Source organism: Triticum urartu, chromosome 2A (genome assembly GCF_056163025.1).
Source record: "Triticum urartu cultivar PI428250 chromosome 2A, HENAU_Tu73, whole genome shotgun sequence".
Taxonomy (NCBI): Eukaryota; Viridiplantae; Streptophyta; class Magnoliopsida; order Poales; family Poaceae; genus Triticum; species Triticum urartu.
In genome coordinates this window covers 710,463,982-710,489,476 of record NC_141874.1, presented here as the reverse complement: position 1 = coordinate 710,489,476, position 25,495 = coordinate 710,463,982, and the positions used below count along the sequence as shown (strand labels likewise).

The following is a 25,495-nucleotide window of genomic DNA, read 5'->3' as shown; positions in this document are numbered from 1 at the left end:
GCAATCTCATCGTAGTGACTATGCATATGCCATTAAAATGAACCCAATTTGCACATATGGCATATATGACAATCCCATGGTTATTGGCATTTGTTTTTCTTGTGATGATATTGATATGCTCCCTTTGCATTATTTATCTCATATGCCATGCCATGACCACCTAACATTGGATATGCGTTGTTTTGGATGTTGTCCATTTTTTCCATATGATGTTTCCAATATTTCTGATGAGGAGACCCCCATAGTTTCCTCATACATTTTAGGAGATTTTGATTCATCCCATTCATTGCATGATCCCGATACTTGTGTGCACAATATGCTCCACATGAATAAACATGCTATTGATGTGCCATATACTTGTATGCTAAATTTGCATCCCCATCGTGTCATACACAATAACTATTCTTTCATGATCGATGACATGTTCTTATACCATGCATCAAATTTCTTTGAGCGATGCTTATCTTGTGCTAACTTACACGTGCAAATACACATCATGATGGATGATGTGTACATTTACCATGCGCACAATTCCTTTGGTTTGTGTCTCTTTTGTGTAGGTACCCATGAATACTTGTCAACCTCGCAATCCCACGAGTTGACAAAACGAGCTCTAGATAGCAATGATGACTTGGGACCCCATGGATTGTCTTTCCCACCGCTCTCTTCGCGCATTTCTTCTACATGACCCTCACTTGGCTATGGGTTATTGTTCATTACATATTCTATGCCCATCTTGCCATGTTCACTTTGCATGATATACTCATTCTTATGCTTTTGCCATGCATTTGTGACCCATGCTTTGCATTACACATGATGATTGATTCTAATACTTGTATGTGTATTTGCAATCTTGGCGGAGATATCACTTGTTATTGCCATATTTGCTTTGTGCCCCATGCCTATGATTCTACTATGATCTTGCTTTGTGTTCATGCTTGCGATATGTCATGTATTATTATTGCTTCTTGTCATATATCTCCATATGTTGCCTCTCTCATGCTAGATGATTTGCCATGTATTGAGTGCAACTATGCCTTTAGTCTTGCTAATGAGATTGCCCCCATAGCATTCTCGCATATATTTGGAGATTTGGACATATTTTTTGTGAAGCATGCTTGTCTTACCTCCTTGCACCATATACCTAGTGCCATGAATATTGCCACTGTTGCATCATATTATTCACGCACTTGTGCTTCTAATGGTTATGTGCAAGAGAAGAACCATCATGATGGATGATGTGTTTATCTACCATGCGCATATGTTCTTTGTTTTGTTATGTGCATGTGTAGGATACTTGGACCTTGTGTCAACTTCCACGTCATGTGAGTTGACAATCCGAGCTCTTGAGAGCGAACCACCTCCTACCATGACGATTCTACATCGCACTTGCTTGTACTTCGGCATTGTGAAGGACGCACAAGACATGCTTTCAAGGTGATATCCTTCTCTTTTGAGAACCCCCAAACCATGAGACTTGGACCACTTGATTGCACACTTGTTAGAGATCTTGCTTCGACTTGTCATTTTCACCATTCCATGCATCATGATATATATGCCTTGTGTGTTGCATCCAATTCTTGGATTACTTGCTCCTCTCATATGTTTGGTTGCAACAATGTCATCACTTCACATATGCCATGTCCCATTGATTACTACATGCTTGCCTCGATTGCCTCAGACATGATGAACAATTGCTCTTTCCATTGTGTTGAGTGCCACACGATGTTCATTACACCCCATGCACATTATGCTTGGATTGTCTTGCACTTGACCCATGTGTTCAGACACTTCATTTTATTCGGTGTTGTGAATGATTCATATGCCTACCATAGACCTTTCATTGAGCAATTTGTGAATGCTTGCTATGAACTTGAGGTAGATGCTTCTTCTCTTGTTACACATATTTGCATCACTACCTCACATTTACATGCTTGTTTCCATGATGTCCTTCTTTGTGCTCAATTTATGTGCTTACATGCCATGTCACTATCCTTTGTCACACCATATGCTATGCTTGATGACAACACTTGTTCGGTGAATCACCTCTTGAATGCTTGGTTTTGCACTAACGCTAACCGCATTTGTTTTTCCAAGTGTTTGTTCTCCTTGCTCCTTTTGAAGGAATCACGAGACGGTGCGACATTGGAGAGTGCCCATTTAAAGCTTCAAGATGACGAGAACTTGGTGATCGACCACTACTACACGGCGACGCCATCTCTTTCCCATGGTGATTTGGATTTCGATCCGAGGTCGGATCTTTCCCAAGGGGGAGGGGATGATGCGGAGCATCCTATGGACATCACCATGTCAAGAGTTCATTCGGCAAGTGACACGTGCGACATCTACTTCACATACATAAAGGTGAATCCTCTCCTTTACACGTGCTCACTTGACCCCTTCGAGGATGGTATACTACTTGACCCTCCATCGTGCATGCATAGGTATTGTCAGAGCTGCACGGATGAAAAGAAGGAGTGCAAGCGCCAAGGATCACCTACACCATCCGCAAGGGAAGCATGGAAGAGAAGGAAGAAGAAGCCTGGACAAGCTTCTGGAAAGCCCGGAACTTTCGACCGCTGCCCGGAACTTCCGGCCACCGGAACCTCCGGCCATCCCGGAGCTTCCGGCCCTGCTGCACCGAAGCCGTCCGAGAGTGTGCCAACTCTCTAGATAGCCCAGACCCTGCCCGGACCTTCTGTTGGGGAACGTAGTAATTTCAAAAAATTTGCTACGCACACGCAAGATCATGGTGAGGCATAGCAACGAGAGGGGAGAGTGTTGTCCACGTACCCTCGTAGACCGAAAGCGGAAGCGTTAGCACAACGCGGTTGATGTAGTCGTACGTCTTCACGATCCGACCGATCCAAGTACCGAACGTACGGCACCTCTGAGTTCTGCACACGTTCAACTCGATGATGTCCCTCGAACTCCGATCCAGCCGAGTGTTGAGGGAGAGTTTCGTCAGCACGACGGCGTGGTGACGATGATGATGTTCTACCGACGCAGGGCTTCGCCTAAGCACCTGTAACATCCCAAATTTTCAATTTGGAATGTTATACATTAGGTCATCATGCATATCATATTTTATTTTGCTTTTGGTTTTGATCCTAGAAAATCCTAAGCAACTCAAGGACCCATGGAGAGAGTTGGGGATTTCGTTATTTACATATTTGAGTTTCCTCAAATTTTGTAAACAGGATCATTTGATTTTATTTATTTTATCATCAATTATTTCTATTACAAAAATATGAGAGAGGGAATAAAATGACTTTCCCAAAATATAGAAATATTGAGTATTTAATAAAAAAAATCAAATAAGATTTATTTCGGAGTTTTTCGGTATTTTTATTTGAATTTAGGAGAAATGCGCGTTTTTCAAAGTTGTAGTTTGGGCCCAGATAAATGTTCACTTTATCGGGCTTGATTTTTGGAACACGGGAAAATTTATTTCGTGATTTTTGGAGTCCGTTTAGTATTTCTTTTTATTTTTCTTCCGAGCGGATTTATAAAAAAAACGCGGAACCGACTTTGGGCCGTACTCGGCCAGGACACCGCCTGGCCGGGGCCTTTATAATGCGCGCCCGAGGCCCGAGCCGAGCTAGCCCACCCCCGCCGCCCTAACCCTAGCCGCCGCCAGCCGCCGCCGCCGACCCGCCGCCGACTCGCCGGAGCAGCGCGCCGCCCGAGGTTCGCCGCCGCCTCGTTTTCCGTGCCGTTTAAAAAAAATTCTGTTCGCCGTTTTTTTTCCGTCGGATTTTTCGCGGTTATTTTTCTGATCGCGATTTCTGATCCGATTTTCGTTTTAGTATAACTTTTCGCTCGTTTATCGGAATCAGGCGATTCAAGCGCCTGGAGTTTCGTCTCGAAACCCTCTTTCCGAATAATCAACTTAAACAAGTTTTTGCTACTGTAAAATTTGCCTTAGATCCAGATTACTAGAACGAAGTTGTTCTTTCGCCATTTGTTTTCTTTTGCTTCGTTCGATTTGATTCTTTTTGCCAACCAGGGTTCTTAAGTTGAACTTTCTGGTTAGATCTTCTATTTGCGTTTTACCTGTGCATTAGATGAGTACTTATTGTATGCTTGTTTGTTTGTCTGCGATAGAATACCCGGAGTGCGCCGCCTGTTACGTTGAATCTCTAGGTTTCGCGGATCATCAGCAAGGCAAGTAACACTTTGATCATACCTTTTATACAACCCAGTTTTATTGCATTAGATCAATCCTCACACATTGCATGAATATGATCTAATTAAATTGTGGGATGGGAAGTAGATGAGGTAGTACCTATTACCTGTTTATTATCAAACCTTTGGGAGTTACTTCTACGTTTGCTTATTATACCATGCTATGCTAGTAGACGTGGATTGGGTGAGTGAAATCCATGACAGATGTGAGATTGTTAATTAATGGTTTATCTAAGGTGGCAACCTAACACACATCTGGGTGGATTGAGGCACCTGGGTATTCCAGGACTTGCCTGTTTTCTTTTGGACCGCCACCCAGGCTCAAAGGGATCATGATATTATTCATACTAGAAACTTCCGTGTGCAGCCACAAGCCATTATGGGCTCTGGCGTAGTTGACTAAGTTGTGCGAACTCTTACAATGGTAGACTAGCAGATGTAGGGGATGTAGGTGGTACGGTCTACCCGATCGTAAGGTGCTAGCGCATCTGAAAGACTATGTCTCGGTCATCCGTCTTCTCAAACACCATGTAGTGCGAGAAAACAAACGGAGGCGATCGAGTCTTGTGGGGAAAAGTGCGCAAACCTCTACAGAGTGTAATAAACTAATCATGATTAGCCGTGTCCCCGGTTATGGACATCTTGAGTATCTAGTACCTGGATTATCATGTGAATCTCAACATGTTACTCTAAAGTTAATTTTGTTGGGTTTTAATGATGTTACTTTAATTGGGATTGAGAATGCTGTCAACCATTCTCAATGTTTAACAACCACCATGATAGTAATTAAATTTATTCCTTTGAAGTAGGGAAAAATTGGCTTTACGCAAAAACTGTAACCATAGAGCTTTCCACCAGCCAAATATGCATATAGTATAGTTGTTGCATTCCATTACTCTATGTGTTACCTTGCCAGCATATTCCATGTGCTGACCCATTTTCGGGCTGCAACGTTAATGTTGCAGACTTTTCAGACGACGATTAATGAGTTTTTAGGTCGTGGTTCTATACTCAGTGATGCCGTTGGAGTTGATGGACTCACTTACCTTTCAAGCCTTCCGCTGTTATCGTTATTAGATGGCCTTAAGCCACATTTATTGTAATAAGTTCTCTTTTGAGACACTCGATGTAATAAGTGTGTGATTGCTACTCTGCTATAAATCCTTCGAGTACTGTGTGGTGTCAGCATTACTGATCCAGGGATGACACCGGAGCACAGAGATCAGACTGTTTGAGGTCTGGTCGCTATAGAGATGGTATTAGAGCACACGTTGACTGTAGGACACGACCACTAAGCTAAAGACCTAGATCACTACTCACTCTCTTCTCTTCTGACCTCTCATCTTTTCTACTCTTTAGGATGGCGGATGAAAGGAATAAGTTCACACAACCAGATGAAGATACACCCTTTGGACGCCACTTGAAGGAAGTCACTAGATACCTGAACATAGGAGTACCAAGCTTCACGGGAACCTACAACGCCACTTTACCTGAAGAAGAGCGTTGGATGATTCAAGTTCAAGTTCCAGGAAGGACATTCATGCCAGTCACTGAGCCCATAGAGTTTTCTTTTGATGCACCAACTTGGAGTCTAGGAAAGAGTATGGCAGCTCACATCGCCATGGGACGCATTGGAGAAGTCTACCGCAAGGATCTCAAGGATACTATCTACCAGATTTGTGGGCGCCGAGATGAACACTGGGAGATGATCAGCACCAGGAAAGATAGATCAATTGCAGCTTTTATCCAGGAGTTAAACCAGCACATTCGACGACAGGAGAATCAGATGTGCGCCGACATGATAGATCTGAATAAGGCTAAGACTAGAATCAAGGAACTGGAGAAAGAACTCAAGGCTACACGTGAAGATTATGAAGAAGAAATTGAAGTATTGGTGGAGAAGAATGACGATCTGATCAAGAAGATTGGAATATTTATGGGAGGCCCGACACCAGTAGATGAAGACGAAGAACCCAAGGAGATTAGCCCGGAAGACTACATCATCATTGACGGCACCGACTCGGAACAAGATAGTAGCGATGATGATTATGTTGATGAAGTAGGAGCAGATATCATGGAGTCTACAACCGTAGAATATTTCTAGTAGACCACCTCATCAGTAGTAGTAGTCCACCATGTAAATATAGTAGTCCGAGCACCCTTGCGATAGCTAGATCGATTGTATGCCTTTGTTTGATTGAATGAAGTGAATTGTTTGCTTTTGCCTCATGAGCATATGGGTAGTGTTTTCTCTTTAGACCCCCTCTATTCTTATATCTCATCTTTTCTAAACCCTCAGATGCCTCCGAGACGTGACCCCGGATTTGCCTTTCCGCCGGAGATCACCCAGTTGATCCAGCAGCAGAACACCTTGATGCAGTTGCTAGTTCAGAATCAGAATCAGGGAAACAACAACAACAACCCACCACCACCACCTGTTGACCACTTAGCCCGTTTTCTTAGGCTGAATCCGCCGGTGTTTTCCAGTAGCACCGAGCCGATAGTAGCAGATGATTGGCTCCGCAAGATAGCTAGGGAGTTAACCACAGCAGGATGCACAGATGCGGAGAAGGTGAAGTTTGCCACACATCAGTTAGAAGGACCCGCAGCATCCTGGTGGGAGAATTTCACAGCCACCTTCCCAGTCGACACTGTCACATGGGACCAGTTTCAGCAGGCTTTTCGTACTGCCCATGTTTCAGCAGGAGCAATGGCCATGAAGAAGCGTGAGTTTCGTAACTTGCGCCAAGGAGGACGGACAGTTGGCCAGTATGTGGAGGAGTTTAGTAAGCTAGCACGTTATGCCCCAGATGACGTTGCTACGGATGCAGCTAAGCAGGAGAAATTCCTAGAAGGACTGAATGATGAGTTGAGTATGCAGTTGATGGTAGCCACCTTCAACAACTACCAGGAGTTGGTAGATCGTGCTCTTATGACTGAAGGGAAGCAACAGCAAATTGAGAACCGCAAGAGGAAGCATGGACAAGGAAAGTATAATTCAGGAGCTCAGCAGGAGCCACGTTTTACCCCTAGACCGGGAGGACATTTTCAGCATACCCATGGAGTAGGTAGCTCGCATAATCACAATGGCACCAAGAATGGTAATGGGAATGGAGGAAGTAATGGACAGAACCGCAACACCCCATCAACCCCAGCCAAGAAGGACCTAAGCCAAGTCACCTGTTTCAAGTGTTCCAAGACCGGACACTATGCCAATGAATGTCCTGAAGGCCAAAATGGCAATGGAAGTTCTGGGAAGAAGCCGAACCCTTTCAACAGGGGACAAGTGAACCACGTTAATGTGGAGGAGGTTGAAGCTCAGCCCGATGCAGTAATAGGTAAGTTTTCGGTTAAGTCATTTACTGCACTAGTTCATTTTGATACTGGTGCATCGCATTCATACATCTCAAGGGGATTTGTGGATAAGTATAACCTACCAACCCAAGCCCTTAGGTCACCCATGTTAGTAACCTCGCCCGGAGCAGAATATGTGGCTAGTCTATGGTGTGATCGGTTACCATTAAGGATTGGTAACTATGTTTTTCCCTCAGACCTAATAGTATTGGAATCTCAAGGATTGGATGTGATATTAGGCATGGATTGGTTATCAAAGTATAAAGGGAATATTGAGTGTGCTAGTAAGTCAATTTTGCTTACCACACCAGAAGGGAGAAGGATCAAGTATGTATCCCGGCATGTGCCAAAGAGGACCCAAGTAAATTGCCTAACAGGAGTTGTGCAGGAGGAAGTACCAGTGGTAAAGGATTTTCCTAATGTATTTCTCGAAGAGTTGCCAGGCATGCCACCGGATAGAGACATTGAGTTTTTGATTGAGCTTTTGCCAGGCACTGGGCCAATATCGAAGAGACCATATAGGACGCCAGCAAAGGATTTGGTGGAAATTAAGAAGCAGATTAAAGAGTTACTGGATAAGGGATATATTCGCCCAAGTTCTTCGCCTTGGAGATCGCCAGTACTTCTAGTGGAGAAGAAGGATGGATCGTTAAGGATGGTTGTTGATTATCAAGGATTGAACGAAGTAACGATCAAGAACAAGTACCCACTACCAATGATCAACGATCTGTTTGATCGATTGCAAGGAGCTAAAGTGTTTTCCAAGATCGATTTGCGATCAGGATACCACCAGTTGAAGATTCGAGAACAGGATATTCCGAAGACAGCTTTTACCACCAGGTATGGGCTGTATGAGTATACCGTTATGTCATTTGGCCTGACTAACGTGCCTGCCTATTTTATGAACATGATGAACAAAGTGTTTATGGAGTTTTTGGATAAGTTCGTCGTAGTGTTCATTGATGATATCCTGGTTTATTCGAAGAATGAAGAGGAGAATAAGGAGCATTTGCGTTTGGTACTTGGAAAGCTCAGAGAACATCAATTATATGCCAAGTTCAGCAAATGTGAGTTTTGGTTGAAGGAAGTAGGATTCTTCGGACACGTTATATCCGGAGAAGGTATAGCAGTAGATCCCGCTAAAGTTGAAACCGTGACCAAGTGGGAAGCCCCAACAACAGTTCGAGAGATCCGGAGTTTTCTGGGACTCGCAGGATACTACCGGAGATTTATTGAGAATTTATCAAAGATTGCAAAGCCTATGACGGAGTTGCTGAAGAAGGATACTAAGTTCAAATGGATTGAGGAGTGTGAGGCTAGTTTCCAGGAGTTGAAGAAACGTTTGGTGACCTCACCAGTGTTGATTTTGCCAAACCAAACCAAGGATTATGAGGTGTATTGCGACGCTTCACGTCGAGGACTTGGAGCAGTGCTTATGCAGGAAGGGAGAGTTGTTTCGTATGCTTCACGACAACTGAAGCCTCACGAATTGAATTATGCCACGCATGATTTGGAGTTAGCAGCCGTAGTGCATGCATTGAAGACATGGAGACATTTCCTCATTGGAAATCATTGTGAGGTGTACACGGATCATAAGAGTTTGAAGTACATTTTCACACAGAAGGAGTTGAATCTCAGACAAAGGAGATGGTTGGAGCTTATCAAGGATTATGATATGAAATTGCATTATCATCCCGGGAAGGCTAATGTAGTAGCCGATGCATTAAGCCGCAAGAGCCATGTCAATACGTTAATAACGGGAGAAATACCCAAGGAGTTAGCAAAAAATCTTCGTGAACTATGTGTGGAAATAGTTCCGAGAGGCTATGTAGCAGCGTTGGAAATTCAGTCAACTTTGATGGACAGAATCAGGGAAGCTCAGAAAACGGACAAAGAGATTTCCGCTATAAAGGAGAAACTGAGCAGAGGAAAAGCTAAAGGATTTCGTGAGGATGAGCACGACACCCTATGGTTTGAAGACCGTGTTTATGTACCCAACAACCCGGAGATCAGGAAGTTGATTTTGCAAGAGGCACATGATTCACCGTATTCGATTCACCCAAGAAATACCAAGATGTATTTGTATTTGAAGGATATTTTCTGGTGGACCGGAATGAAGAAGGATATTGCGGAGTATGTAGCAGTTTGTGACGTATGTCAGAGAGTAAAGGCAGAGCATCAGAAGCCAGCAGGATTGTTGCAACCATTGCCGATACCCGAATGGAAGTGGGATAAGCTAGGCATGGATTTTATCACGGGATTGCCCAGGACTCGTTCAGGCTATGACTCGATTTGGGTTGTAGTCGATCGATTGACGAAAGTAGCTCATTTCATCCCAGTAAAGACCACTTACACCAGTGCTAAGTTGGCAAAGATATACATGACCAGGATCATATGTCTGCATGGAGTTCCGAGGAGTATCATATGAGATAGAGGAACCCAGTTTACCTCAAAGTTCTGGAAGCAGTTGCATGAGACTTTGGGTACTAGGCTAGAATTTAGTACAGCTTTTCATCCGCAGACAGATGGACAGATCGAGAGAGTCAATCAGATTTTGGAGGATATGCTGAGAGCTTGTGCGCTAGATTATGGATCTAGTTGGGACTATAATTTGCCATATGCAGAGTTCTCTTACAATAATAGCTATCAGACCAGTTTGAAGATGGCCCCTTTCGAAGCTCTGTACGGAAGGAGGTGCAGGACACCGTTGTCATGGGACGAAGTTGGAGACCGCCAGTTGTTTGGGCCAGATCTGATTAAAGAGTCTGAACAGAAGGTGAAGTTGATTCGCGATAGGCTCAAGGTAGCCCAGTCCAGGCAGAAGAGCTACGCAGATTCTAAACACAAGGAGACAGTTTACGAAGTCGGAGACAGAGCTTATCTCCGAGTATCCCCACTTCGAGGGATTAAGCGCTTTGGAGTTAAGGGGAAGTTAGAGCCATGATTTGTAGGGTCATATCGAGTTTTGGAGCGTATGGGAGAAGTTGCTTACAAGTTGGAATTGCCAGAAGGATTGACAGGAGTTCATGATGTGTTCCACGTTTCTCAGTTGAAGAAGTGTCACGCGGAGATGGCTGACATACCTTTGAGAGACACAGTACCATTAGAAGCAATTCAGTTGGATAACAATTTGACCTATGAGGAGAAACCAGTCAAGATTCTCGAGTTTGCCAGCCGAGTCACTCGTAGCAAGGTTATCAAGTTTTGCAAAGTTCAGTGGAGCCACCACACGGAGGATGAAGCCACCTGGGAGCGAGAGGAAGATTTGCTCAAAGACCACCCTCACCTATTTTCTAGCCAACCCGAATCTCGAGGGCGAGATTCATCTTAAGGGCGGTAGGTTTGTAACATCCCAAATTTTCAATTTGGAATGTTATACATTAGGTCATCATGCGTATCATATTTTATTTTGCTTTTGGTTTTGATCCTAGAAAATCCTAAGCAACTCAAGGACCCACGGAGAGAGTTGGGGATTTCGTTATTCACATATTTGAGTGTCCTCAAATTTTGTAAACAGGATCATTTGATTTTATTTATTTTATCATCAATTATTTATATTACAAAAATATGAGAGAGGGAATAAAATGACTTTCCCAAAATATAGAAATATTGAGGATTTAATAAAAAAAATCAAATAAGATTTATTTTGGAGTTTTTCGGTATTTTTATTTGAATTTAGGAAAAATGCGCGTTTTTCAAAGTTGTAGTTTGGGCCCAGATAAATGTTCACTTTATCAGGCTTGATTTTAGGAACCCGGGAAAATTTATTTCGTGATTTTTGGAGTCCGTTTAGTATTTCTTTTTATTTTTCTTCCGACCGGATTTATAAAAAAAACGCGGAACCGACTTTGGGCTGTACTCGGCCAGGACACCGCCTGGCCGGGGCCTTTATAATGCGCGCCCAAGGCCCGAGGCGAGCCAGCCCACCCCCGCCGCCCTAACCCTAGCTGCCGCCAACCGCCGCCGCCGCCGCCAGCCGCCGCCGCCGACCCGCCGCCAGCCGCCGCCGCCGACCCGCCGCCGACTCGCCGGAGCAGCGCGCCGCCCGAGGTTCACCGCCGCCTTGTTTTCCGTGCCGTTTAAAAAAAAATCTGTTCGTCATTTTTTTTCGTCGGATTTTTCACGGTTATTTTTCTGATCGCGATTTCTGATCCGATTTTCGTTTTAGTATAACTTTTCGCTCGTTTATCGGAATCAGGCGATTCAAGCGCCTGGAGTTTCGTCTCGAAACCCTCTTTCCGAATAATCAACTTAAACAAGTTTTTGCTACTGTAAAATTTGTCTTAGATCCAGATTACTAGAACGAAGTTGTTTCTTTCGCCGTTTGTTTTCTTTTGCTTCGTTCGATTTGATTCTTTTTGCCAACCAGGGTTCTTAAGTTGAACTTTCTGGTTAGATCTTCTATTTGCGTTTTACCTGTGCATTAGATGAGTACTTATTGTATGCTTGTTTGTTTGTCTGCGATAGAATACCCGGAGTGCGCCGCCTGTTACGTTGAATCTCTAGGTTTCGCGGATCATCAACAAGGCAAGTAACACTTTGATCATACCTTTTTCTACAACCCAGTTTTATTGCATTAGATCAATCCTCACACATTGCATGAATAGGATCTAATTAAATTGTGGGATGGGAAGTAGATGAGGTAGTACCTATTACCTGTTTATTATCAAACCTTTGGGAGTTACTTCTACGTTTGCTTATTATACCATGCTATGCTAGTAGACATGGATTTGGTGAGTGAAATCCATGACAGATGTGAGATTGTTAATTATTGGTTTATCTAAGGTGGCAACCTAACACACATCTGGGTGGATTGAGGCACCTGGGTATTCCAGGACTTGCCTGTTTTCTTTTGGACCGCCACCCAGGCTCAAAGGGATCATGAGATTATTCATACTAGAAACTTCTGTGTGCAGCCACAAGCCATTATGGGCTCTGGCATAGTTGACTAAGTTGTGCGAACTCTTACAATGGTAGACTAGCAGATGTAGGGGATGTAGGTGGTACGATCTACCCGATCGTAAGGTGCTAGCGCATTTGAAAGACTATGTCTCGGTCATCCGTCTTCTCAAACACCATGTAGTGCGAGAAAACAAACGGAGGCGATCGAGTCTTGTGGGAAAAAGTGCGCAAACCTCTGCAGAGTGTAATAAACTAATCATGATTAGCCGTGTCCCCGGTTATGGACATCTTGAGTATCTAGTACCTGGATTATCATGTGAATCTCAACATGTTACTCTAAATTTAATTTTGTTGGGTTTTAATGATGTTACTTTAATTGGGATTGAGAATGCTATCAACCATTCTCAATGTTTAACAACCACCATGATAGTAATTAAATTTATTCCTTTGAAGTAGGGAAAATTTGGCTTTACGCAAAAACTGTAACCATAGAGCTTTCCACCAGCCAAATATGCATATAGTATAGTTGTTGCATTCCATTACTCTCTATGTGTTACCTTGCCAGCATATTCCATGTGCTGACCCGTTTTCGGGCTGCAACGTTAATGTTGCAGACTTTTCAGACGATGATTAAGGAGTTTTTAGGTCGTGGTTCTATACTCAGTGATGCCGTTGGAGTTGATGGACTCACTTACCTTTCAAGCCTTCCGCTGTTATCGTTATTAGATGGCCTTAAGCCATATTTATTGTAATAAGTTCTCTTTTGAGACACTCGATGTAATAAGTGTGTGATTGCTACTCTGCTATAAATCCTTCGAGAATTGTGTGGTGTCAGCATTACTGATCCAGGGATGACACCGGAGCACAGAGATCAGACTGTTTGAGGTCTGGTCGCTACAGCACCGCTACGATATGATCGAGGTGGATTATGGTGGAGGGGGGCACCGCACACGGCTAAGAGATCAAGAGATCAATTGTTGTCTTTGGGGTGCCCCCTGCCCCCGTATATAAAGGAGTGGAGGAGGGGGAGGGCCGTCCCTCTCTATGGCGCGCCCTAGGGGAGCCCTACTCCCACCGGGAGTAGGATTCCCCCTTTCCTTGTAGAACTAGGAGCCCTTCCAAGTAGTAGGAGTAGGAGGGAAGGAAAGGGAAGGGAAAAGGAGAAGGAAGGAAGGGGGCGCCCCCTCCCTAGTCCAATTCGGACCAGCCCATGGGGAGGGGTGCGGCCACCCTTTGGGGCCTTTCTCTCCTTTCCCGTATGGCCCATTAAGGCCCAATACGAATTCTCGTAACTTCCCGATACTCCAGAAAATACCCGAATCACTCGGAACCTTTCCGATGTCCGAATATAGTCGTCCAATATATCGATCTTTACGTCTTGACCATTTCGAGACTCCTCGTCATGTCCCCGATCTCATCCGGGACTCCGAACTCCTTCGGTACATCAAAACAAATAAACTCATAATATAACCGTCATCGAACTTTAAGCGTGCGGACCCTATGGGTTCGAGAACTATGTAGACATGACCGAGACACGTCTCCAGTCAATAACCAATAGGGGAACCTTGATGCTCATATTGGCTCCTACATATTCTATGAAGATCTTTATCGGTCAAACCGCATAACAACATACGTTGTTCCCTTTGTCATCGGTATGTTACTTGCCTGAGATTCGATCGTCGGTATCTCAATACCTAGTTCAATCTCGTTACCGGCAAGTCTATTTACTCGTTCTGTAACACATCATCCCGCAACTAACTCATTGGTTGCAATGCTTGCAAGGCTTATAGTGATGTGCATTACCGAGTGGGACCAGAGATACCTCTTCGACAATCAGAGTGACAAATCCTAATCTCGAAATACGCCAACCCAACAAGTACCTTCGGAGACACCTGTAGAGCACCTTTATAATCACCCAGTTACGTTGTGACGTTTGGTAGCACACAAAGTGTTCCTCCGGTAAACGGGAGTTGCATAATCTCATAGTCATAGGAACATGTATAAGTCATGAAGAAAGTAATAGCAACAAACTAAACGATCAAGTGCTATCCTAACGGAATGGGTCAAGTCAATCACATCATTCTTTAATAATGTGATCCCGTTAATCAAATGACAACTCATGTCTATGGCTAGGAAACTTAACCATCTTTGATTCAACGAGCTAGTCAAGTAGAGGCATACTAGTGACATACTGTTTGTCTATGTATTCACACATGTATTATGTTTCCGGTTAATACAATTCTAGAATGAATAATAAACATTTATCATGATATAAGGAAATAAATAATAACTGTATTATTGCCTCTAGGGCATATTTCCTTCAGTCTCCCACTTGCACTAGAGTCAATAATCTAGTTCACATCGCCATGTGATTTAACATCAATAGTTCACATCACCATGTGATTAACACCCATAGTTCACATCGTCATGTGACCAACACCCAAAGGGTTTACTAGAGTCAATAATCTAGTTCACATCGCTATGTGATTAACACCCAAAGAGTACTAAGGTGTGATCATGTTTTGCTTGTGAGAGAAGTTTAGTCAACGGGTCTGCCATATTCAGATCCGTACGTATTTTGCATATTTCTATGTCAACAATGCTCTGCACGGAGCTACTCTAGCTAATTGCTCCCACTTTCAATATGTATCCAGATTGAGACTTAGAGTCATCTGGATTAGTGTCAAAACATGCATCGACGTAACCCTTTATGACGAACCTTTTCTCACCTCCATAATCGAGAAACATATCCTTATTCCACTAAGAATAATTTTAACCAATGTCTAGTGATCTACTCCTGGATCACTATTGTACTCTCAGGGCAGGGTATACAATAGGTCTGGTACACAACATGGCATACTTTATAGAACCTATGGCTGAGGCATAGGGAATGACCTTCATTCTCTCTCTATCTTCTGTCGTGGTCGGGTTTTGAGTCTTACTCAACTTCACACCTTGTAACACAGGCAAGAACTCCTTCTTTGACTGTTCCATTTTGAACTACTTCAAAATCTTGTCAAGGTATGTACTCATTGAAAAACTTATCAAGCATCTTGATCTATCTCTATAGATCTTGATGCTCAATATGTAAGCAGCTTCACCGAGGTCTTTCTTTGAAAAACTCCTTTCAAACATTCCCTTATGCTTTGCAGAATAATTCTACATTATCTCCGATCAACAATATGTCATTCACATATACTTATCAGGAATACTGTAGTGCTCCCACTCACTTTCTTGTAAATACAGGCTTCACCGCAAGTCTGTATAAAACTATATGCTTTGATCAACTTATCAAAGCGTATATTCCAACTCCGAGATGCTTGCACCAGTCCATAGATGGATCGCTGGAGCTTGCATATTTTGTTAGCACCTTTAGGATTGACAAAACTTTCTTGTTGCATCATATACAACTCTTCATTAATAAATCCATTAAGGAATGTAGTTTTGTTTATCCATTTGCCAGATTTCATAAAATGTGGCAATTGCTAACATGATTCGGACAGACTTAAGCATAGATACGAGTGAGAAACTCTCATCATATTCAACACCTTGAACTTGTCGAAAACCTTTTGTGACAATTCTAGCTTTGTAGATAGTAACACTACTATCAGCGTCCGTCTTCCTCTTGAAGATCCATTTAATCTCAGTGGCTCGCCAATCAATGGGCAAGTCAATCAAAGTCCATACTTTGTTCTCATACATGGATCTCATCTCAGATTTCATGGCCTTAAGCCATTTCGCGGAATCTGGGCTCATCATCGCTTCCTCATAGTTAGTAGGCTCGTCATGGTCAAGTAACATGACCTCTAGAATAGGATTACCGTACCACTCTGGTGCGGATATCACTCTGGTTTACCTACGAGGTTTCGGTAGTAACTTGATCTGAAGTTACATGATCATCATCATTAGCTTCCTCACTAATTGGTGTAGTAGTCACAGGAACAGATTTCTGTGATGAACTACTTTCCAATAAGGGATCAGGTACAGTTACCTCATCAAGTTCTTCTTTCCTCCCACTCACTTCTTTCGAGAGAAACTCCTTCTCTAGAAAGGATCCATTCTCAGCAACGAATATCTTGCCTTCGGATCTGTGATAGAAGGTGTACCCAACCTTTTCTTTTGGGTATCCTATGAAGATTTACTTCTGCGATTTGGGTTCGAGCTTATCATGTTGAAACTTTTTCACATAAGCATCGCAGTCCCAAACTTTAAGAAACGACAACTTAGGTTTCTCGCCAAACCACAGTTCATACGGTGTCGTCTCAACGGATTTAGATGGTGCCCTATTTAACGTGAATGTAGCTATCTCTAATGCATAACCCCAAAATGATAGTGGTAGATCGGTAAGAGACATCATTGATCGCACTATATCTAATAAAGTACGGTTATGACGTTCAGACACACCATTACACTGTGGTGTTCCAGGTGGCGTGAGTAGTGAAACTATTTCACAATGTTTTAACTGAAGGCCAAACTCGTAACTCAAATATTTTACTTCTGCGATCATATCGTAGAAACTTTTATTTTTGTTACGATGATTCTCCACTTCACTCCGAAATTCTTTGAACTTTTCAAATGTTTCAGACTTGTGTTTCATCAAGTAGATATACTCATATCTGCTCAAATCATCTGTGAAGATCAGAAAATAATGATACCTGCTGCGAGCCTCAATATTCATCGGAGCACATACATCAGTATGTATGATTTTGAATGAATCTTTTGCTTGCTCCATTGTTCCGGAGAACGAAGTCTTAGTCATCTTGCCCATGAGGCATGGTTCGCAAGCATCAACTGATTCATAATCAAGTGATTCCAAAAGCCCATCAGCATGGATTCTCTTCATGCGCTTTACACCAATATGACCTAAACGGCATTGCCACAAATAAGTTGCACTATCTCTCCCTAATAATAAAGCACGGATTGAGTCTCCGGGTTCAGCGTCGCGACGTTTTTATAAAAAAGTCCCTGGTGTTTTAGGTATCCAACCCGCAGTCCCCCTAATAAGTCAATAGAACCGGTACGGTACTGGCGAGGGAAAAGAAAAAAAAAATTGCACGATGACCTTGCCTTCCATCTCCACCCCCAGCGCATCTCCACGCTGTCGCACGCTGCCGGCCCCGCCATGCGCCGTCGCAGCCGGCCCCCGACACGCCGCCGCGCACCGCCAACGCCCCTCCGCTGTGCGCCTTCCCCACCCCTGCGGCTTTCCACCACCGGCGACACTTGATGCCGGAGCCGCACCTTCCCCCAATCCTCCTCTCTCGTCGCGACCCGACGCCGTCGTCCATCACCATCAGCCCAGCCCCCACGTGTTCCTTTTCCAGTGACGCTACTCACCCTCCCTCCTCTCTTAGCCGACGTCCAGTGCTCCGGCGATGGCAAAAGACAGTCCCAAACCGTTTGCCTCGCCTCTCAATCACAGGTGAGCCGACGAGAGCTGGTTGCTCTCCTCCCCGGCGCTCTTCTTCACCTGGCCGGAGCACCTACTCCTTCCATCACGCACAGATTGACGGAGTAGTTCGATGGTCGTTGCCCAGACTGCGTGCAGTTCAGTGCTGCTCTGCCCCCATCGACTTCAACCACCAACCTGCTAGGTGCACGCCATGTGTTTGCTAAAAAAGACTCAGTGCACTGCAGCACCATTTTTTCTTTGTTTCACGGCCATTTGTAGGTAGCTCATTCTTGTTATACATGTTTGAATATAGTCCATGCTGATATGTGTAGTGGTGTGCTCTTTTATTTATTTATTTTCAAGGAAAAGAGTTGTTAGTTAATGCGCCAGCCATAGAACTGAACAAGTAAAATGAATATACAGCCACAATTACCTGCTCTCTAGCAATAATACTTTGTGGTTTGCAGAGTTGACTTGAACTGTTGTCTAAAAGCCATGTTTTGATTTTTTTTTTCTATTTAATTTGATAGAGAAGAGATGGCTATTGATGAAGCCGAGCTTGAGCCTCTAGAATTTGGCGAGAAAATGCACACTCAATAGGAATTACAACCACAAATGAAGAAAAAATGTTTTTATAGTGCCTCTTTCGAAGCATCAAACTTAACTGTATTGAAGATGCTAATTACATCATTTTGACTGTTGTTATAGAAACTGGAGATGTTAGTTCAAATTAGAAAACACAATTCCGAGAGCCAATCTGTCATACTTGAGAATGATGTACTCTATGCTTGCCCCCTCTCACTGAAACATACACAACTAAACTTTTGCTCAGTGCTTATGAGCAGAAGAAGCAATGCGTAATGCTTGTCTCGACTTTGTTGTCAATGCAGTTGCAGAGGCAGTTGGGGAGTGCTGATTTCGATACCAGTGCGTCAATATTCACTTCGGAGCAGATCCAAGGGATTGTTGAGAAATACTCCAGTTGACATATTTGAAGAGGTGAGAGATTTAAGTCGCATCCAGTCTCGTCCCTCTACTATAGCCGATGGTTGTATTCTGCCCATACACGAAGCATAATTGCCATCCAGCTTTACTTCATGTAATCTACATTGGCAGTGGCACCTGTTGAAACCATCCGCCTGGCTCCCGCGGCGAACATCGCCGCCACCCCGCTATCGATTCCCACCCAAGCGGCTGGCCTCCTTGCAGTGGTGGTCTTCACCCTCTTTCATCACCATGAAGCATATCGTCATTGTGGCGCTGTCTGGCACTGACGAGAAGGATGACTCGCGTCGAGACAGCCAAGGTGAGTACCCACTATATGCATCTCTCGGCTTTGTGTTCATCGAGATTGGCTTCTGACACGACTGTCCAGGTTGGGTGGTCTACTGGCCAGGCTCGTTGGGATGGTGACTGGCAAGATGGATAGGAATACAGACGTGTCCTTCACCCTCGACAATGACACTAGCTACATCAATTTCATCAGATGGTGAGAGTGTCTCGTCGAATTGCACACTTTCTAATTTAGTTTTAGCTATCTTAGGGGTACAATTTTATACTTTTGTGCTCTCGGTGCCACTGCTGGATGTTGACATGGTTGTGGGATTTGTCAAAAAATAAATTAGGTTGGCTGTTACAGCAATGCAAGCACCAAACAGGACTTAGTAACGGGAAATATGCAAGTTCTTAATCATCTCTGGTTTGATAAAATAACTATTTGAGAGAGAGATATTACTGTAAAATTCTTAAAATTTGCAGCAGTGGATTTTGCAGCTTTGGATTTTCCTCTTGATTTTTCAAATTGATGTGGCTGTAGAAACTTGAGGCTGAATTTATTAATTGGTGTGGATGCAACATGGATTGTGCATTTATTTTACAAATTCATTCAAAGCTCGATTGGTAGGTTTGCTTACTTGTTTTTACTGCTTGGGTTGTTACATCTCAGAAGAAGTTCAGAAGAAATTCAGTGTGACATATTTTCTATCATGCACAAATGTGTGATAGATTTAGGAGAACCAATGTAGAGAAACATTAAGCCTTAAGGTCAACTCATAAACATCGGTTGAGTTCTTGGTTAATTGTGTGAAGATGATTAACGGAGAACTACAAAAGGAAGATCCCAAGGGAAAAGGGAAAGAAATCGTTGCAGGCATATTTCTGCAATCTGTAATCCTTTGCTAAACAAAAGAGAATCTCCAATGCTAATCCTTGTAGAAGCCTCCTGATAAAGGTACGACTAAGGTGAATATTGATGCATGTTTTATCCCTAATACTGGGGTTGCTACAGCAGTTATTATTGCCCGAAATCTGTGCAGTATAATTATTTTATCTGCTACATGTATATTGAATATCTGAAACAGCATAGGAAGCTGAAGTTGCAGCTTTCTTGGAGGGTTTAATGCAGCCTCTCCCAATGCTGTTGAAATATTGTAGTTATCAATTCTGTCAACTCTAACTATCAGGATCTGTCGACCTCATGTATGACCTTTGCTGAGTCCAGGATGATTAAGAGTATGTGTGAGTCGTGTGTGTGCTTCAAAGTTGAGAGAAGTAGCAATTTGTGTAGCCCATGATCTTGTTTCCTCGCTAGAGTGTTAGGTATTTCTGAAACCTGGGTGGTTAGTATGGTGTATATGCAAATGACTTTGTTAAGTAATCCAGTATTTATATATAAGCATAGGTTCTGTCAAAAAAAGTATTGGTAGGAACTTACAACCATTAACACACATTATCTATTGTGTCCAGTTAAAAATACTCAAAGGAGTATGTCCAGATTTAGAAGTTGTTTTACTGTGCACATTATTAAATGGTATTTGATGTGTCAACTGTAATTAGGGAGTTGAGAAACTACTTTTATTGCCATTCATGGCTAAGCAACTAGCAATAGATTTAATTTGTGAGAACAGCACACTACTTCGTATATTTAAGCTCTTTTCATATTTGAGCTTACAACCATGAAGATTGAACACCATCACTTAGTCACTTGAACTTGCTTGAAATTCTAACCCTGAACATAACCCGACAGCAACGATATGCAGGTCACATATTCACTTTATTAAAGGGTCATTTTTTGGACAAGTATGCCTTCTATGTATTGTTTCAAATTTACTTTCTAATGGTGCAACCAACATAGAGTTGGGGTGATCAAAGAGGCACAAAAGAACCAAGATGACCATGTGGGCAGAAATGAACTAGACGATAACTGGAAAATAGTGGAAAGAGGAAGCAGATGCTGATAGTGATTAGACGGTCAAAACCTGCATGCACTCAACACTCATTGTGATAAGTGTCCCAAAATAGTTTTGCGCCAGCTATTTGCAAGTCAACTGAATTTTTGGGGGGTGCAAGTCGATTTGGAAGGAAGCCGTGCCGAGCTCGAGGCCAAAGACGGCAACGACGAGGCCGAGCTATGACGGGGACAAGGAGAGGAAGCAGGTGTGGGTGCCGGAAAATGTGAGTTAAGGGTGAGATAATGTGCCTAGGTTTAATTGGGAAACGAGAAAGTTATTGTAATGACGAATCTTGGTAGCATCACTAACTATAGAGAGAATTCCTTATTTGACACTACCTTAAAATGTGGTTCCCTATTTGGCCCTGAAGAAAATTTTCTTCCTTGTTTGACACATGCACTAATTTTTTCCCAATATGACACTCTAGTGCATTTTGTTCACTAACGGTGTTAAAGACAGATGTGAAAAATACCTTTTTACCCCTGGTGCAGAAAGTGAGCAAAAATCTGTACATTACAATATATACACTTATGTTACATATTTGGTCATGTTAAATGACCAATTGAGACCCCATAACTTGGACAATGATCTGATTTCGATCCAAAAAATTGTCTTCTCATTTTAATTCAAAAAATGAAAATTTGGCAAAACCTCCCTTGTAATTTGATCCCATATCTCACACAATTCACATATATATGTACATATATACACACAATATGCATCACAACATGAACAACAACCAGAAGCAGCCATGTTCACACATACATCACATTTAGGTTCACATTCACCACATACATCAGTACTAGTTGGCATGCATCACATACTGTTTCACACATGAGGTCAGGTCCACAAGTACATCACATGAGCAGCACAAAAGGACAACCAAAAGTAACCATGACATTAAGGAAAACATGAGAATCACAAATTGAGCCGCCTTTTGCTTCTTGTGCTCATTGAAGGGCTTGCAGAGTTAAATTTTTTGCTTCTTGTGCACATTGCTGGGCTGTCTTGTGGCACCATAGGAATATTTTCAGTGCACTCCTTACTCTTGCCCCTAACCTTCACAGGAACATTTGTTTCATCGCCGTGCATAGGAAACTCGATGGAAATTGGCTCCGGCTGTTTTGAGCCGGTTCTTGATCTGCACTTAGGCATGTAAGGCAACAGTAGTTTTTAGCAATTGAAAACAAAAAAATATTCATAACATGTCAACTAAAAAGAGAAACAATACCTCTTGTATCGAACCGATTCAGATTTCCCCACTTTTCCCTTTTTGTTTGTATTCTTCAAGCTTTTGCTATGGTGAGAAGAAAGCAATAAGAATACAGAACAAGTTTTAATTTAACTAAATCTCAAAATCTGAACTAGTTGTAATCACCTTTTTGATGCTCCAGCACTAGAGTTAGCATGTTTCGCCTTATCAAAGAGGTCATCCAAGTTCAAGGACTTGTGGTGCTTAATCCAATTGTTAAAGCTCCCAGCCAGGTTGTTGGTTACATAGTCTACCTTGCATATAGTTGAGAATTGACTCCTAGACCACAACCTATTGTGCCACTTCCTTATATATGCAGTTGCAGCTGGCTTTGTTGTCTCCATAGCAACCCAATGTTTGTTAAATAAATATGGGTTCCATGAGTAAGCAGCAGTCCAAAGGTGGTCATCAAACACCTTCCCATGGAACTTCTTCTTGAAGTTGGTCACCAAGTGAAACATGCATTCCCTATGTTCCGCCTCTGGGAACACTTCTTTCACCCCTGTCATTACTGCTTGACCAGCATCTGTGCATATGGCCAACCCATTTGGTGATCCTATGGCCTGTCTTAGCAATTGCATGAACCAAATCCAATTCTCGTTAGTTTCAGAATCAAAGACTCCAAAACTAACCGGATACATCCAATTATGGCCATCAACGGCGGTAGCACTAGCCAGCTGCCCCTTGAACCTGCCCGTCAAGAATGTGCTATCTATTGCCAAATATGGTCTGCAGCCACTAAGGAACCCCTCTATGCAAGGTTTCATAGCAACAAAAATTCTTCTAAACCTGATTTTACCATTTATTGTGTGATGATCAATCTAGACTATGCTACAGGTGCAACAACTTTCAACTTGTGCCTTAAACCTATACAAATTGTCAAAGCTGATATCCCAATCACCATATAGTTGCTTCAAGGCTAGCAACTTACCCATATATACTCTCTTGTAGTTGATTTTGACCTTGTGGTGTTCTTTAAGCTTCTTTCGCAATTCCTTTGCTCCTAGAGTTGCATCTTCAATGAGCCAGTCCTTCACCTTCTCACATATCCAGTACTTAGTTGCATTCTTCACCTTCTTTTTCCTTCTTGCACTAGAGCAATCATGACCAAAAGGGTGTTTTTTCACCTACAAAAGAAGAATATAATTAGTTAGCTAAAAACTCTCAAACAATCATGCAAGAAATGTTTACAAATGAGCAAAGTTAGACAGTTACCACTACGGTACACAAATCATCCATTGTAGAAGCATGTATCCTCCATGGACAATTATCTTCATCTCTTCTTTTACAATAGCCCCTGAACCTACATGGTGCACTCTTCTCTGTGTTATACTCAAATTCATGTTTGATAGCATGCTGAGAAAGGGCAAACTTAAACTCCTTCATATTGGGATATATGAAACCTTCAGTCATAGGAGGGTCATCCTTATCATACTCTATATTTGGGGCATGATTTACCTCATGCAACTCCTCATCCTCCTCTACTCCAGTATCGTCCTCGCTCTCATCCTTACTCTCATCCTCACTCCCATCCTCACTCTCATCCTTCTCCTCATCCTCACTCTCACCATCAGCAACATAGTCTTGGTCCTTTACTTTATCAGGAAAAAGAACCATATTTAGAGCTTTAGGTTCTTCCTTCAAATACATATTCTCTTCATCAATCCCAACATGTTCATTCTCCGGTATTGGGTTGCGAAGATAACTATCATCATCTTGGTCTACGTTGTTCTTAGGTTGGATATGCACATCACTATAATACTCAATGATAGGCTCATATGGTTCAGAGGGTTCCCAATATACAATGAACATCTGCACCATCTTTGACTTAGCATGTTTCTCAAACATATACATCAACTCTTGGTCTGATTTTATTTCTGGAAACGTTTTCAGAACTTCATCATAGTAGTGAACATGCGCAACTTCCAAATAACGTGGCTGGTACTGCACTATAATTGATTCAACCAAATCTTCATAATTTGTCAAGTCGGAATCAATAACCTTCTCGAAATAAAAGCACATGGGCTCTTTTCTAGCTTTTTTTGGGTTGCCAAGCAATCTAATTTTCAGTACATAACAAGAATTTGGATCCATCCTTTACATAAAAGAGAAACTTATGCATGAGCATTGCTACTGGATATGGGTCAACCTGCTCCTCCTTCTAATCCTGCATTTGAAGAGAAATTGTGGAAGGAACTCACCCTTCTAAGTCTGCAGCCGCACCGTGGCCCAAGCCTGCATCCACGCCCAACCTTGCAGCATCGCCATGGCCTGCACCGCCCACAACATCGCCATGGCCTGCGCCCGCAGCTGAGCTCATCGGCAAGTGCTGCATAGTCGCGCCATGGCCGCCAGCAGCGGACGTCACCGACGAGCCATCCCTAGCCCCGCCTTGGCCGCCGTCCGCCGTGCCTGGGTCGCCGTCCGCCGCGGTGCTTCCTCCGGCGCCCGCAGCCGTGCTTGATCCTCCGCCCACAACCACCCCTTGAGCCATGGCCCCTCAGCTCACGCCGCCACTGCCGCTGTACGAGCCTGCAACCTGCTGTCGCCGCCGCTAGGGTTGGGGGTGGGGAATCGAAGAAATAGAGAGACGAGAGGATGGCCAGATCGGGATCGGGCTTGTGGGCTAGCGACTCTGGTCAAAACTCCTTGTGGTCTAGCTACTAACACGGGGGTATTTTGGTCCATCCAAAAACAATTTAACGGAACGGTGTAACAAAACGGATGGCGATGTCACGTAAGGAAGAAAATTTATACTACATGTCAAATAGGGAAAAAAAGTTCTTCAGGGTCAAATAAGGAACCACATTTTAAGGTAGTGTCAAATAAGGAATTCTCTCCTAACTATATCACTCTGCATATGTGTTGTTCTCCGGTTGCGATGATAACATCACCCCGTATGAACACCGGACCCAAATCGCAAGACAATGCCATGTTGAAAAATAGGCTTGCGAAGATTCGGCTCAGGAATTCCCGAGGTACTTCTATCTTATCATATTATTTCTCACACTTGGGCGTTGTGTTTTCCCGTTGCAACGGAACGGATCGACTCCGTGGGTTCACCGTCACAATACGTTTCTTACCGTGAATTTACGCTTTTAGTTTTTTTTACCTATATTATTTTCTATATCCGAGGTGGTACTAATCTTACAGTTCGTTTCCTACGTTTGATCATCA

General features: G+C 43.0%; 1 protein-coding gene across 1 annotated transcript; it reads right to left on the bottom strand.

Moving 5' to 3' along the window:
• Window positions 1–21,820: 21,820 nt before the first annotated feature.
• On the bottom strand, window positions 21,821–24,937 carry LOC147987028 (uncharacterized). Its single transcript, XM_087540226.1, has 5 exons — window positions 24,520–24,937; window positions 23,534–24,413; window positions 22,445–23,445; window positions 22,298–22,363; window positions 21,821–22,207 (listed from the first exon to the last, which is right to left on the bottom strand). Exons 1-3 carry the CDS (start codon window positions 24,810–24,812, stop codon window positions 23,140–23,142), a joined length of 1,479 nt encoding a protein of 492 aa, XP_087396352.1. The 5' UTR covers window positions 24,813–24,937; the 3' UTR covers window positions 21,821–22,207; window positions 22,298–22,363; window positions 22,445–23,139.
• Window positions 24,938–25,495: the final 558 nt, after the last annotated feature.